At 44.1% G+C, this 13,064-nt stretch overlaps 2 protein-coding genes across 5 annotated transcripts in view; one reads left to right on the forward strand and one right to left on the reverse strand.

Moving 5' to 3' along the window:
- FAN1 (FANCD2 and FANCI associated nuclease 1) overlaps positions 1-13,064 on the reverse strand; it is a 260,180-nt gene that overhangs the window by 145,617 nt on the left and 101,499 nt on the right. The window lies entirely within an intron of this gene.
- The window catches only part of TRPM1 (transient receptor potential cation channel subfamily M member 1), an 86,815-nt gene that overhangs the window by 55,303 nt on the left and 18,448 nt on the right, over positions 1-13,064 (forward strand). For both annotated transcript variants that reach the window (XM_067698912.1, XM_067698920.1), the window contains exons 19-25: positions 1,121-1,249; positions 3,589-3,840; positions 4,934-5,108; positions 6,622-6,642; positions 7,411-7,555; positions 9,011-9,213; positions 10,283-10,415. In XM_067698912.1, the coding sequence (XP_067555013.1) occupies positions 1,121-1,249; positions 3,589-3,840; positions 4,934-5,108; positions 6,622-6,642; positions 7,411-7,555; positions 9,011-9,213; positions 10,283-10,415 (1,058 nt within the window). The remainder of the gene's footprint in view (positions 1-1,120; positions 1,250-3,588; positions 3,841-4,933; positions 5,109-6,621; positions 6,643-7,410; positions 7,556-9,010; positions 9,214-10,282; positions 10,416-13,064) is intronic.

Consider the following 13,064-nt stretch of genomic DNA (forward strand, 5'->3'; position numbering starts at 1 on the left):
GGACCCAGGTCAGCTATAGCCTGGACACCCAACCTTTTGGCAGCCACATCTGGCGATACCACCAAAGCCATAGCTGCCCACCTGTTCTGGTCAGAACCAGCTGAGGACCAGGAAGATACCTGGCCTCCACAGATGCGTATGAAGAGTGCGGGGCCAGGGGGCTGATGAGCCTTGGGCGTCTCCTCAGGGCCTCTAAATGCTGCCTCTGGATGTGGGGAGGGGGTCGCACATTTTATAGCTTGCCAGGGGTTCCCAGTGCAGCCCCACTTTGAGAACTCTTGCTCCAGTCCTCCTGCAAAGACTAGATAGTGGATACATGGGATGCTACCTGTATCCTGGTAAAACTTAAACAATCAGGAGGGAGGCATCTTTTAAAAAAAAAGAAAAAAGGCTGCGAACCACAAATATAGTTGCTAGTATACACCCTCCCCCCACCTACCCAAGACTTCAGAAGGGGCCTATACCCGTGGTGCGTACAGCTTCAGAGTGAATCAACCTCGGTCATCTTCAGACCACCCTCCCTCCACCTCATAGCTCACTCCCATATCCCTCCCAACTCTACATGCCACAAGGATAGGCACCCTGCTGTGGGCACAGCACATCACAGACATATCAGGGCTGACTGAGGGGCCTCAAGACAGGTGTGTGTACCTGGGAAGACACCTCATTGTCAGCCTCCTCCCTTCGAACCTCCCACATCTGCCAGCAGTGGAAAGGTTCAAGAAGGAAATTTGCAAGTCAGGGAAGAGTCAGTAACATTTTCCAATTTCCAGGAATGTAGAGGGCACACCAGTCAACTACTAAAAGTTTCCCGACTCATCATAATTTCGTGCAACTTTATAATTTCCCCTTGAGGCTGATAGTAGCAACAAATGCATCTTCATTTAGAGAATGGACTGTCAGCGCCCATATTGCACTAAAGTACAAAATGCCTCCCCATCTGCCTCAAAGTCCTCTGCCTGCACTGGTGATGTGAGTGGAAGTTTTCCTCTAAAGGATTCAGTGCATCTGGAAATGAAAATTTGTTTTAGAAGATGTGTCCACTTGTAAATAGGGTTTCGAAGCTTTTTTCAGGCACATGTGACCTCCCCAGACACTGCTCACAGTTTCTGCCTTTCAGATATCTTACCTGGGTTACCTACTGCTGTTCAACTACGTCATCCTGGTGCGGATGGAGCGCTGGCCCTGCCTCCAGGAGTGGATCGTCATCTCCTACATCGTGAGCCTGGCCCTGGAGAAAATTCGGGAGGTGATGCTTCAAAGGCCTGTCCCAGCCCCACCCACCACTGACTTCAATTCAGATGTATCTTCTTTAAAAAAAAAAAAAAAAATTTTTTTTTTTTTTTTTGGCCACAGGGCGTGTAGGATCTTAGTTCCCCAACCAGGGATCGGACCCATGCCCCCTGCAGTGGAAGCACAGAGTCTTAGCCACTGGACCGCCAGGGAAGTCCCCAGATGTAGCTCCTCATTTTAAAAACGTACTGTGCAAATCCCAAGTGCCGTGGAACTTTTCTTTCGAGGTGTCACAATCCCAAGTTGATTCAGTTCCCTTGCTTGAGATTTATACACCTTCTGCTTCCAACTGAATTTGAACTGGGAAATCAAAACACAAAGCAGAATAGATGGTGTTTAGTAATAAAAATAAGTCTGAGTGCCTAGAAAAGCAGCATAAATGCTGCCAGGTACCTGAGATAAACCAATGACTCCAATTGGGTACAAATTTGGGCTCTGTTTTCTCGGAGCTGGAAGTAGAAAGGGAGATGTAGGAGATGACATTTCTCCTGTAACTCAGGACTTTGAACCACAGTGTCCTCCCTCCAACCCAGAAGGGGATTCTTGTGCAAGGGGTTTATTAAAGGAGAGCTCCCAGGAGAGCAGAGAGAGGCAACAGGGTGACCAGGTCAGAAGAGGGGACGGGGCTGAGCAAGGTGTGGCTTCAGTGGAATCTGTCCCTGGCCTAATCCTGCAGGGAGCTCTGAGTGTATTTAATACTGTAGAGTCTGTCCCACTTTGACCAAAGGGAACAGACTTTTGTACCCACATCAGCCAGCCACCAGCATCTCTGGGAAAGTGGCTGCAATTGCCCAAGGGGGCAGGTGGGAGCCGAACAGCGGCACCTGCAGCAGATGGGGGCTGGGCGCATCCACCTGGTGGAAGCCTCCAGTGCCTCTGGGCAGGCTGCCAGCGCAACTGCTGCAAACAGAGGGAACAGGATTTTCAAAGAAGTGTTGGAAGAGGACAGACACCATCTCTTGCAGACTCGTGTCACAGGAGACTTGAAACTAACATGTAACTTCAAGAGGGCAGCCCCTGCAGGCTGCAGAGGAAATATGGGCCAGGCCCTTTTCTTTCTAATATCACCTGCAAGTTTTAATTCTTTATATCAGCTTGTAAAGGAAAAGCTTATAGCCAAGAAAAAGTGAACTTGAGAAAGCACACAGCAGAATTTCATATTCTTTCTCCCACTGATAGAGAACCAATATTCTTATTTTGCAATCAGCAGTGACCCTTTCACTGAACTGAAAAATTATCACTGGCAACTTCTTCCCAGGAGAGCTAATTCGAGGCTGTCAGTCTGATGACAGCCCGAGAAACGCAGAGTGCCAAATCTAAAATGTTATAACCCATCTCCTACTACTCCTGTTTCTTTTCTAGCTGGGCTTCACTCAAACTTTGCCCACTTTACAACTGGGATTTCCCAAGTGGCCTGCCGTGCCACCTCTAGGGACACCGTGAGCTCACTGAGCATCAGCCATATACTGACACTGTTCTTTACCCCCAGTTATAGGAAAGAGGGTGGGCGGCCATCAGTCAGAGTGCACAGGTTGTTAAACTAGTGAACGCCTTCTGGGTTGGCCCATAAATAGCCACCACCCCATCCCACCTCTGGAGCTCCCAGAACCTCCCCAGAGTCTCGGTAAGTAAAGGGGTACCACTTTTAAGACCCCCACCCTGCTGCACGCCATAGCTGCGTACGTGGGGCTTGCTCTAAGTGTGCCCGTGCCTGCTGCTTGTTACATATATTCAGGTTTACTCTGAGGAAGTGTCCCTTTAATCAGTGGTGATTTTGAAAGGGTAAGCTCTCAAGCAGGAGAAAATCAAGTTCAGCTTCCCCCTGACTTCCCATCTCTGAGTTACAAAGCAATTTTGGCTGATAAACATTTCCCATCCCGGTTCTGCCATCTCCCCTGGGTGGACTGCCCCTCTGTGGGACCACACAGGTTTATCTCTGCTCTAGAGTTTTCCTCCTGGACTAACTCTGGAACGTGGGCTCACAGGCAAGTGTCCAGAGAATTAGAAAAGGGATCAAAAGGCAGCTACTTTAATTACAGCCAGAGGGACATAATTTAGAAGGCATTTCCTGAGAGTTTGTGAAACCCTGACTCCAGGCATACAGAGGATTTTGTGGAATTTCCCTTTCTAGATATGTTTTTCTGCCTGAGAAGATTAGTACTTAGAAGTCTTGAGCAGGAAAGGGGACCAGATGCCCTGGAATGCCGCTCCAGTCCTAATGTCCCAAGATTCTAAGAAGACAAGTCTTCCAATACCACACTCCCTTGTTTTTTGTTCTTTGGCATTTCTTTATAGATCCTCATGTCAGAACCCGGTAAACTCAGCCAGAAAATAAAAGTTTGGCTTCAGGAATATTGGAACATCACAGACCTCGTGGCCATTTCCATGTTCATGATTGGAGCCATCCTCCGCCTACAGAAGCAGCCCTACATGGGCTATGGCCGCGTGATCTACTGCGTGGATATCATCTTCTGGTACATCCGTGTCCTGGACATCTTTGGTGTCAACAAGTATCTGGGACCCTATGTGATGATGATCGGAAAGATGGTTAGTCCTGACGCCCCGTGAGTAACTACAGACACCGAGACTGTGGTTAGGACCTGAGGCCAGGCCTCCAGCATGGCTCTGTTGCATTTCATTTGACCTTTCCCTTGCAGTTGGTTTCCTACAGGAAATGTTCTTTGCTTTAAGATACACAGTTCTTCTACATACCGACAATTTAATTAAATCCAATTGATGAACATGAGGTTGAGGGCCTACTGTAGGGACATGGATTTCTGGCAATAACCCGATACATAACCTCCTAACGTGCAGTAGAAGCCAGAGACAAAGGGGGCCCGGGGTCACCCTCCCCGACCCCTACTCCAGACAGTCTTCCAGCGCATGTGCTCTGGCATGGAGTGCACACAGGCAATTCGTGTGATGAGGTCAAGACAAATCCATGGCAACATTTACTCCAGAACAGGCCATAAAATATGAAACTAAAAATGAACCAGCAGATCATCCTTACATCACTTAAAATAGCCCAAGTGTTGGGACTGGTCCCAGAAGAAAGGAAGTCTTCCAAGCTTAGGAATAACTCTTTGTAGGGCAAGTGGTTTTGAGCAAAGGGCTATATGGTTGAGCTAATCCCAGCCAGGGCCCTCATCTTCAGGGATGTTCAAAATTAGGAATTCTGTGAGGTCAGTATCCATAGTAACCAGAGCATTTTGCACTGTAACTACTCACTGTTTGTATAATGAATGAATATCAGTATGTGCTCTCAACTCACGATCTCATTACCTCCTTAGATATCTACTGCTCTTACTCCTTAGTTTCCCTCACAAATTCCTATATTTTCCATAATTGTTCCCTTTCTCCATTTGCAGTTGTAGTTACTAGAGGAATTTATTTATGGGTAACAATAGAGGAGAGGAAAGATTGAGAGCATGAGATGAGAATGGCAATGTTCTAGAATAAGGTGTATGCATTGCATGAAGTACAAGAATCAGTAGCCCATGGATGGGATGGAGGGAGGGAAAAGAAGCTTCCTCCATCCTAATTAAGCACTCATGAAGTCTTTGAGGAGCACAGTGTAATGAACCAGGTGAACTTGGCCCATGAGTCAAGACAGTAAGAGGCCCATTTCCTCTCTCCTCAGATGATCGACATGCTGTATTTTGTGGTCATCATGCTGGTGGTGTTGATGAGTTTCGGGGTAGCCCGTCAAGCCATTTTGCATCCAGATGAGGAGCCTTCTTGGAAGCTGGCCCGAAACATCTTCTACATGCCCTACTGGATGATCTACGGAGAGGTGTTTGCAGACCAGATAGACCGTAAGACTAGAATTCATAGTAAGATTCTCTTCCCTGCTTCCCAAGGCAGATGATCAGTTCCAAATTAATGGAAGAGCCTGTGTTAATTTGGGAATAAAGTATTTTTTATTCTGCCATAGGCATCAAACTATTTTGTGAAGAAATCAATGCAGATTATGAAATACAGAGTTTTGAGACATCAGTCCTGTCTTCTACTCTGAGAACCACTAACTGGAATTCTGAGTCTTACATCCCTTGAGCATGTCCGACACATGAATGTAGTCCCAATGCCAACATCCTAATTTTTCTTCAACCTGAATCTTTTTCTGCCCTGAGATAGAGCTGGTAGTGTTATTTCAGTCAAATGAGATAGTGACTATTGCCATGTGCCATCCTCTTTTTCAAGCTTCAGAGCCCATTTTCCACATAGCTATCCATTTCCTCTTCACTCCTGGAGTGAAATTTTTGTATTATCAACAGTATTCTGGATGTTAGCAGAAGAAATGAGCTGCAATCCTGCATGGATTTCTGGGGAATGCAGGCCCCAGCTCTGCCCAGGCTGAGCTGGTAGGTCACAGTGTCTCTTGTGTTGTAGGGAAGTGAAGTTCAAATGCTCTTATGCTATTTCACCCAGACAGTTACAACATCACCAATGAACGAGCATCTTCAGACAGGACAATAGCATGGCTGCTGCTTCCAGTAGAAGCAGAAGCTTCTTGAGAATAGAAGGTTCTGAACATCCTTGCCTTGTAGGAAATGCAGGGTTGTTTGGTATATCTCCACTAAGTGAGACTGATAACCAGTTGCACAATGCCTTCTACCTACTGGCTTTCATCACGTGATTCAGAACACATCCTTATCATGAGTATCTCAGGGTCAATTAGCGAATGTGTTTGTAGCTTGGTAAACCAGAACGTAAAAATCTAATTTGGTTTCAAAGGAATATTAGCTTCAGTAAACATACATAAATGCTAAAAGTCCCTGGATCCAGACGTAAGTTGTAATATTTTTATTTTTTTTATTAAATTGGGTAACAAGAGAAGATGAAGAGGCAAACTTGAGGCTATTTTCAGTAACACCGTGAAATGTAGGTTTTCAATTCTTGGTCTGATTATTTCATAATAATTTTGTATTTATTTGTGCTTATGATGTGTTTGTGTTGGGATACAGGGAATGCTTGATTAGTCAACCTACATGTTAAAATGATCATCTGTTAGTAGCCTCATGTCTTTTTCACAGTTTTTTTCACTAGTGAGTTTTACTATTGCTTATGACGTGGTAAAATAAATATTCATGAAATATATATACATATATTTCCTATAATTAATAATGTGTAAAATTCTCCTAAGCAGATCACTGTTTCCAAGTGTGAATCTGTAATTCCCAAGCTTGAACACTTTACATTTCTTGACAGCAAAACAGTTCTTGTGTTGTTCATCATTTATTTGACTTTTCTCTCAACTGTCTTATTTTTTTTCTTCCTTCCCGTCAAAACTAAAAAAAAATAAAATGCTGCTTTCCAATCACGCTATAGTCTACGCCATGGAAATCAATCGTAAGTTTATGCATAATTGATGACTCTAGTCCATGAAATGTGTGTATTAATTAGTTTCTTCCTCAGCTAATTACCAATAGTCTTAATGCCAGTTTCAAATATTTCTCTTGTTTTCTGGTGTCAGTACTTTTGTAAACGATAAGGAAGTGAAAAGTAAATAGACAATAAATTGATGGATATTACTTCACTAATTACTGTTGAGAGCATCCTATCTTTTTCGTCAGAAAATAAGTCCCATATGATCAAAGTGGCATTTCAAATGAGCAGAGAGAGAAAAGATTCTTTTTCAAACGTCACTCAGAACAGTCAGTTAATGGATTGGAGGCTAGAGGGGATCCGTACCTCCTACCTCACAATAAAATTATTTTCAAAGTTAATGTACAAATGACCAAGAAGACAACATAAGTTAATGTTAAATAATTAGAAGACCCAATCACTTTCTAATGGATAACAGTAAAGAAACCCATAGACGCATAGATAGATGCGTCTGCTTAGAAATGAAGAACTTCTGTATATGACAAACACAACACAGAAATGAGAAAACGTTTACAAATATAACAAGTTAAGAATGACTGTCTGTGAGTGCAGAAATGAGTTCCTTATCTCCTTTGTATGAATTGATATTTTTCACATGGAAAATTATTGCTTATGAAATCAGAAAAAAAACATAGTAAAAAAGAAATAGGTCCTTTAATAGCATAGGTCAGTTTATTTATTCTTTTCATTCTATGTAAAAGTCAAGTACAAAAAGACAGACTCTCGTTTCAGCTCCTTGTGGTGACAACCAGTACGATGAGGAGGGCAAGCGGCTCCCTCCCTGCATCCCGGGCGCCTGGCTCACGCCCGCCATCATGGCTTGCTACCTGCTGGTGGCCAACATCCTGCTCGTGAACTTGCTCATCGCCGTTTTCAAGTGCGTGTCACCGCTGATGACCGTATATTTGTTATTTATTATTTTACAGATTTTCAGTGTAATCTCGGAAATCTCCCAGGCTGCCCAGGATTTACATGGAATTCCACTAGGGCTTTCAAATGCGTAGAATTTTTCACAACGTTTTTTTGTTCAACAGTAATCAGCCTTCATGTATTCCTAAATCAAGAGTTGACACTTAAATACATTTAAATTCAATCTTGGTTAGTATTTTAACACTTTTGGCTTTTTTTTTTTTTTTTTTGCGGTACGCGGGCCTCTCACCGTTGTGGCCTCTCCCGTTGCGGAGCACAGGCTCCGGACGCGCAGGCTCAGCGGCCGTGGCTCACGGGTCCAGTTGCTCCGCGGCATGTGGGATCCTCCCGGACCGGGGCACGAACCCGCGTCCCCTGCATCGGCAGGCGGACTCTCAACCACTGCGCCACCAGGGAAGCCCCTTGGCATGTACTTTAATCTAATGAAAATATTTTCTTAGACGAAAGTCTCCTGAGACAGAGAAGATTTATCAAACTGAGCCTTGAATTCATTATCAGAGGCACAGAAAGCAAAGTTAATTTCATAGGCTGTGACAATTACTGTACTATTATATGAAATATTTTTCTTATCACTTACCGAATAGAAGATAAAATGGCCTAAGAAAGAAAAGGCTTAAAATCCACAATCAAATTTCTTGTAAAACTTGCCCCTTTTGTCATGATATGTTGAGGATGTGACCATGCTTAATAAATGTTGGAAAAATTTATTTTAGTTTCTAAGATGAAAAATATAAGGGAAAAATCCTTCACAGAAATATAGACTTTCAGAGCTGACCAGGGCATTGGAGAGAATCTGGTTACACTCCGGACTTGACAGATGAGAAAATGAAGGTTGACAGAGGTTAACTGACTTTTCTAAGGTCCCCGTGTAGACAACACGCCTGATCAGGATTCCAACAATTCTAGGCTTACTGCCTCCCACTGGAAACTCAAAGAAGACAAAAGACTGTACCTACCCAACATCCAAAATAACCCACCTTCAATCAAAATGTTCAGTAATTAATCAACTCGGTTCCAAAAAAATGTAGTCAGCTAGTTGACTGAATTTAAAGTTTAAATACTTCAAAATGCTTAGTGGGATGGCTCATACCTTTAAATATATGAAATAAAATTTCCTGAGCAGTCAGTAGACTGTGGTGTGGTTTTGCAAGAAAGCAGTGGGTAGCAATTTCAATACACTTAATTCTTAATTATTTATATGAGTAAAACGTCCTTGAATGTTGGTAAGCCACGCTGATAGATAAACCAAAAGACAGGTCATTCAGAGTCAGTACTAACTCGTGGAATGACCCCAAAAGGCCATTTCATCTCATATTTTCAATTCAGTGTGAGTAATTCTGATTGCCCTGGGAAATCACAATTAAAAGTAATACAACTAACTAAACATGTATTCTTTTTAAAGCAATACCTTCTTTGAAGTAAAGTCAATATCCAACCAAGTGTGGAAATTCCAGCGTTATCAGCTGATTATGACATTTCATGACCGGCCAGTATTGCCTCCACCAATGATCATTTTAAGCCACGTCTATATAATCATTATGCGTCTCAGCCGCCACTGCAGGAAGAAAAGAGAAGGGGACCAAGACGAACAGGATCGTGGATTGAGTATGTGCAGGACTCTTTCATTTCTATCTTGGGCTAATCTAGAAAGACCATTCTAATTGGATACCTGCATGGAAATCTCCTTAAACTACTTAAATGTGTGAAAACACAGCACTCTATCCAAATGCTATTCTTTGCAGAATGCTTCCTATTTTATGCTGATTTTATTCTAGTTTTGTTCATTTATTAGTAATTCATATCACTGAAAGTCCACTCATGAAGAGATGAGAAATTGAGACAGTTCTTGAAAATAACTTTTCTCTATAAAGCCAATGTTCCTTTCAAAATGTTTTTTTTTTTGCGCTACGTGGGCCTCTCACTGTTGTGGCCTCTCCCATTGCAGAGCATAGGCTCAGCGAGCCGGCTCCGCGGCATGTGGGATCTTCCTGGACCGGGGCACGAACCCATGTCCCCTGCATCAAAATGTTTTTATACATATACATTTATTTATTTTTGGCTGCGTTGGGTTCTTGTTGCTGCGCGAGGGCTTTCTCTAGTTGCGGCGGGTGGTGGTACTCTTCTTTGCGGCGCGTGGGCTTCTCATTGCGGTGGCTTCTCTTGTTGCGGAGCACGGGCTCTAGAGCACAGGCTCAGTAGTTGTGGCGTACGGGCTTAGTTGCTCCGCGGCATGTGGGATCTTCCCAGACTAGGGCTCGAACCCGTGTCCCCTGCGTTGGCAGCCAGATTATTAACCACTGCACCACCAGCGACGTCCTCAAAATGTTTTTAGTGTGTTGCATCTAAAGAGAATGGGAAAATACTCCTGTCCACTTGACTCTGTCCATAAAATACATGCAAAACCTTTTCCAGAAAATCATACTTGGTTTCGCTTTCCAAATAGCTGTAATTTGGATTTTTGTGTTAAAAAGTGAGCCGTTTAGCTCCACCAGAAATATCAATATGATCGCCGCATATTACAAGGAGTCTTTGTGTGATATAACCGGTGGCGGGAGCAGGGCGCTGCCTGCAAGGGGTGGGGAAGGGAGCTTGGTTAAAGGCGGGCTGTGAAATTCGAAAGGGTGCATCTACCTGGCTGGTTTCTCACGTGCCAACCGCTTCTGCCTTTGCACAGAGCTGTTTCTCAGCGACGAGGAGCTGAAGAGGCTGCACGAGTTTGAAGAGCAGTGTGTCCGGGAGCATTTCCAGGAGAAGGAGGACGAACAGCAGTCGTCCAGCGAGGAGCGCATTCGTGTCACCTGTGAGAGGTGCGTCTGGGGCGTGGCCACCGCGGGGCGCGGGGCGCAGGGCCAAAGCGTGCGGCTCCTCCGTCCTGTCTAAGGGGAATGCCAAGTCCATTTACACATTCACTCCCAGTTCTCCTGTTGACTCAACGTTGGCTTTTGAACGTGTTCCCCACCCCCCAGAGTAGTGTGAAAGTTCCAAACGATGGTTATATATTGTATATAGAATTGAATGATGACATTTATCACAAATATTCCAGGCCAAAACCAAACCAAAACAAACAAAACCCTGATGGTTCTTGCCCGCCCCCAAAGTGGGCACTTTTACAATACAGTACATGGAGAGAACCGTCAGGTGCAGGGCTGTGTAACTGCTGGGGACGTTTCTCCACGCCCTTGACATATGTTGTTGCCTTGGCCAAGTGTGGTCGGCCCCGGCTTGACCTCCTGATCCTGACTTGTGCTCTCCTTGCACCTTCCCAACACCTTTCCAACCTCACGGAGCAGAGGTACAGGAGGGGCAGAGGCGTCTGTCTTGGGTACCCAAAAAGGTCAGCATCATCAAGATGTCAGTGCTTACTACGTGGGGAGTGGACGGCTTGCCTGTATGGGGCAGTGAGTAAATGAGCAGAGGAGGGCAGGTCAGGGAGGAACAGAAAGGGTGATGTGTTCCATACTTTATAGTATTGCTTTTCCTGCGGCTGCAAACTGCAGAGCAACCAGCAAAGGTAGACGGGAACAATCAACCCGCACTAGAGACATTTTTTGAATCATAATTTTTGAGAACGTTGGTCACTTCATAAAAGCAACTGAAGCTTGTTAAAGAGCATGAGAATTGATAAAACGTTGTTCCAAAGAGTTTAATCAACAATGCATGTAGAAGGATGAGCTTGGCGAGGGAGACATGCCTAAGGGGATTCCAGAGCATCATTCTATCCTGGAGTCTTCAGCATTAAAGTTTTCTGATACCGTGTATATCGTCTGATATACGTGTGTATATCGAGAAACATAAAAACATGGTAGGACTTCAAGAGAATATTTCAGCACATACTTCCCAATCAGGGGCCCCAGCAATTATAGCAGAATTCACGATACACCGTGAAATCTTCGTGGTGGGTGTTCAGGCCAGTGCCTCCACCTCAGCCCACAGGAGGGATGATGCCCCCGGCAGCTGCAGAGCTCTACCCCTCCCGCCCTCCTAAACCTAGTCAACTTGCAATCCTACCAGCCAAACTCAAAGGTTATCTGCACCAACCTTCGGCCTTAATAAGGTATATTTTCAATAAAACTTTGGAACACTTCTTTGCTATTTTACTGGTAATTACTAACCTTTCAAGATATAATCATGATTTCCTTACGAGAAAGCTAAAGCGCCCCCATCTTGATAACCTAACTTCCACTTTCTAGGTGGACATTAACTTGAATGGAATCACAGGCGTAATTTACCATGGGTGGAAATGGTGTTCTCTCTCACCCTGCCTCCTCCCCTCCTCCCTTCCCAGAGCAGTGTTTGGATTTTTACCCTTTTTGGACCAAGGCTCCAGGGATGTGGTTGTCAGGTCGCTACCAAATTGCATTTTCCCCTTGGGGCTCCGAGCACAGGTAAGAGGAATGAAAGTGCGCGGGGCGGTAAAAGCAGGCTACTTCCCGTTTGCCTTGGCCGAGCTCCCCGGGGGTGACGGGAGCACATTCCTGCCCCTCCGGTTCCCTTTGTTGACTCTTTCTTGGCTGAATCATAGGTGAACGCCAGAGACAGAAAGAGGAGGTCCGGAAAAGGGAGCTTTCCTTCACCCTAACCAGGACCTCTGGGGTGCAAGAGATGGTGGGAGAATGGGAAGAATTAGTTATTTCTACCTAACTGTTGGCACCAGTGATGACTTTTTTTTTTCTTTTCTTTTGTTGAAGTATAGTTGATTTACAGTGTTGTGTTAGTTTCAGGTGTACAGCAAAGTGATTCAGTTATACATCTACATATATCCACTCTTTTTCAGATGCTTTTCCCATATAGGTTATCACAGAATATTGAGTAGAGTTCCCTGTCCTATAAAGTAGGTCCTTGTAGGTTATCTGTTTTATGTACAGTAATGTGTAGATGTTAATCCCAAATTCCTAATTTATCTACTTCTTCTGTAGTCGCTTTTTTTTTAAATTGAAGTATAGTTGATCTACAATGTTTCGGGTGTACAGCAAATTGGTTCTGTTATAGTGGTTCCATCATACATATATATACATATATATATATATATAAATTCTTTTTCAGATTCTTTTTCCTCATAGGTCATTACAAGATGTCAAATATAGTTCCCTATATAGTTACACAGTAGGTGCTTGTCACTTATCTATTCTCTACATAATAATGTGTATCTGTTAATCCCAAATACTTAATTTATCCCTCCCATCAGTGATTACTTTTAAAATCAAATTTTTGAGTACTCAGATGTTTCTGCCACTTCTTTAATCTTCCTTGTAGATTTGCTTGCTTTCATTTTCTGTGTCACCATTTGCCGTTTGATGATTTTGCTGTTCTTCTCTCAGTGGGACCGGCCCCAGCACCATGCGGACGGCAGGGTCTGGTTAGGGGTTAGCGTCTGTGATCAACACCGTTGGTGTTTTTCCCTTCCTGACCTCCCTGTGGTCCGGGCACCGTGCAAAACCTGGGCCAGTGATTTGCAA

This window comes from Pseudorca crassidens, chromosome 1 (genome assembly GCF_039906515.1).
Source record: "Pseudorca crassidens isolate mPseCra1 chromosome 1, mPseCra1.hap1, whole genome shotgun sequence".
NCBI lineage: Eukaryota > Metazoa > Chordata > Mammalia > Artiodactyla > Delphinidae > Pseudorca > Pseudorca crassidens.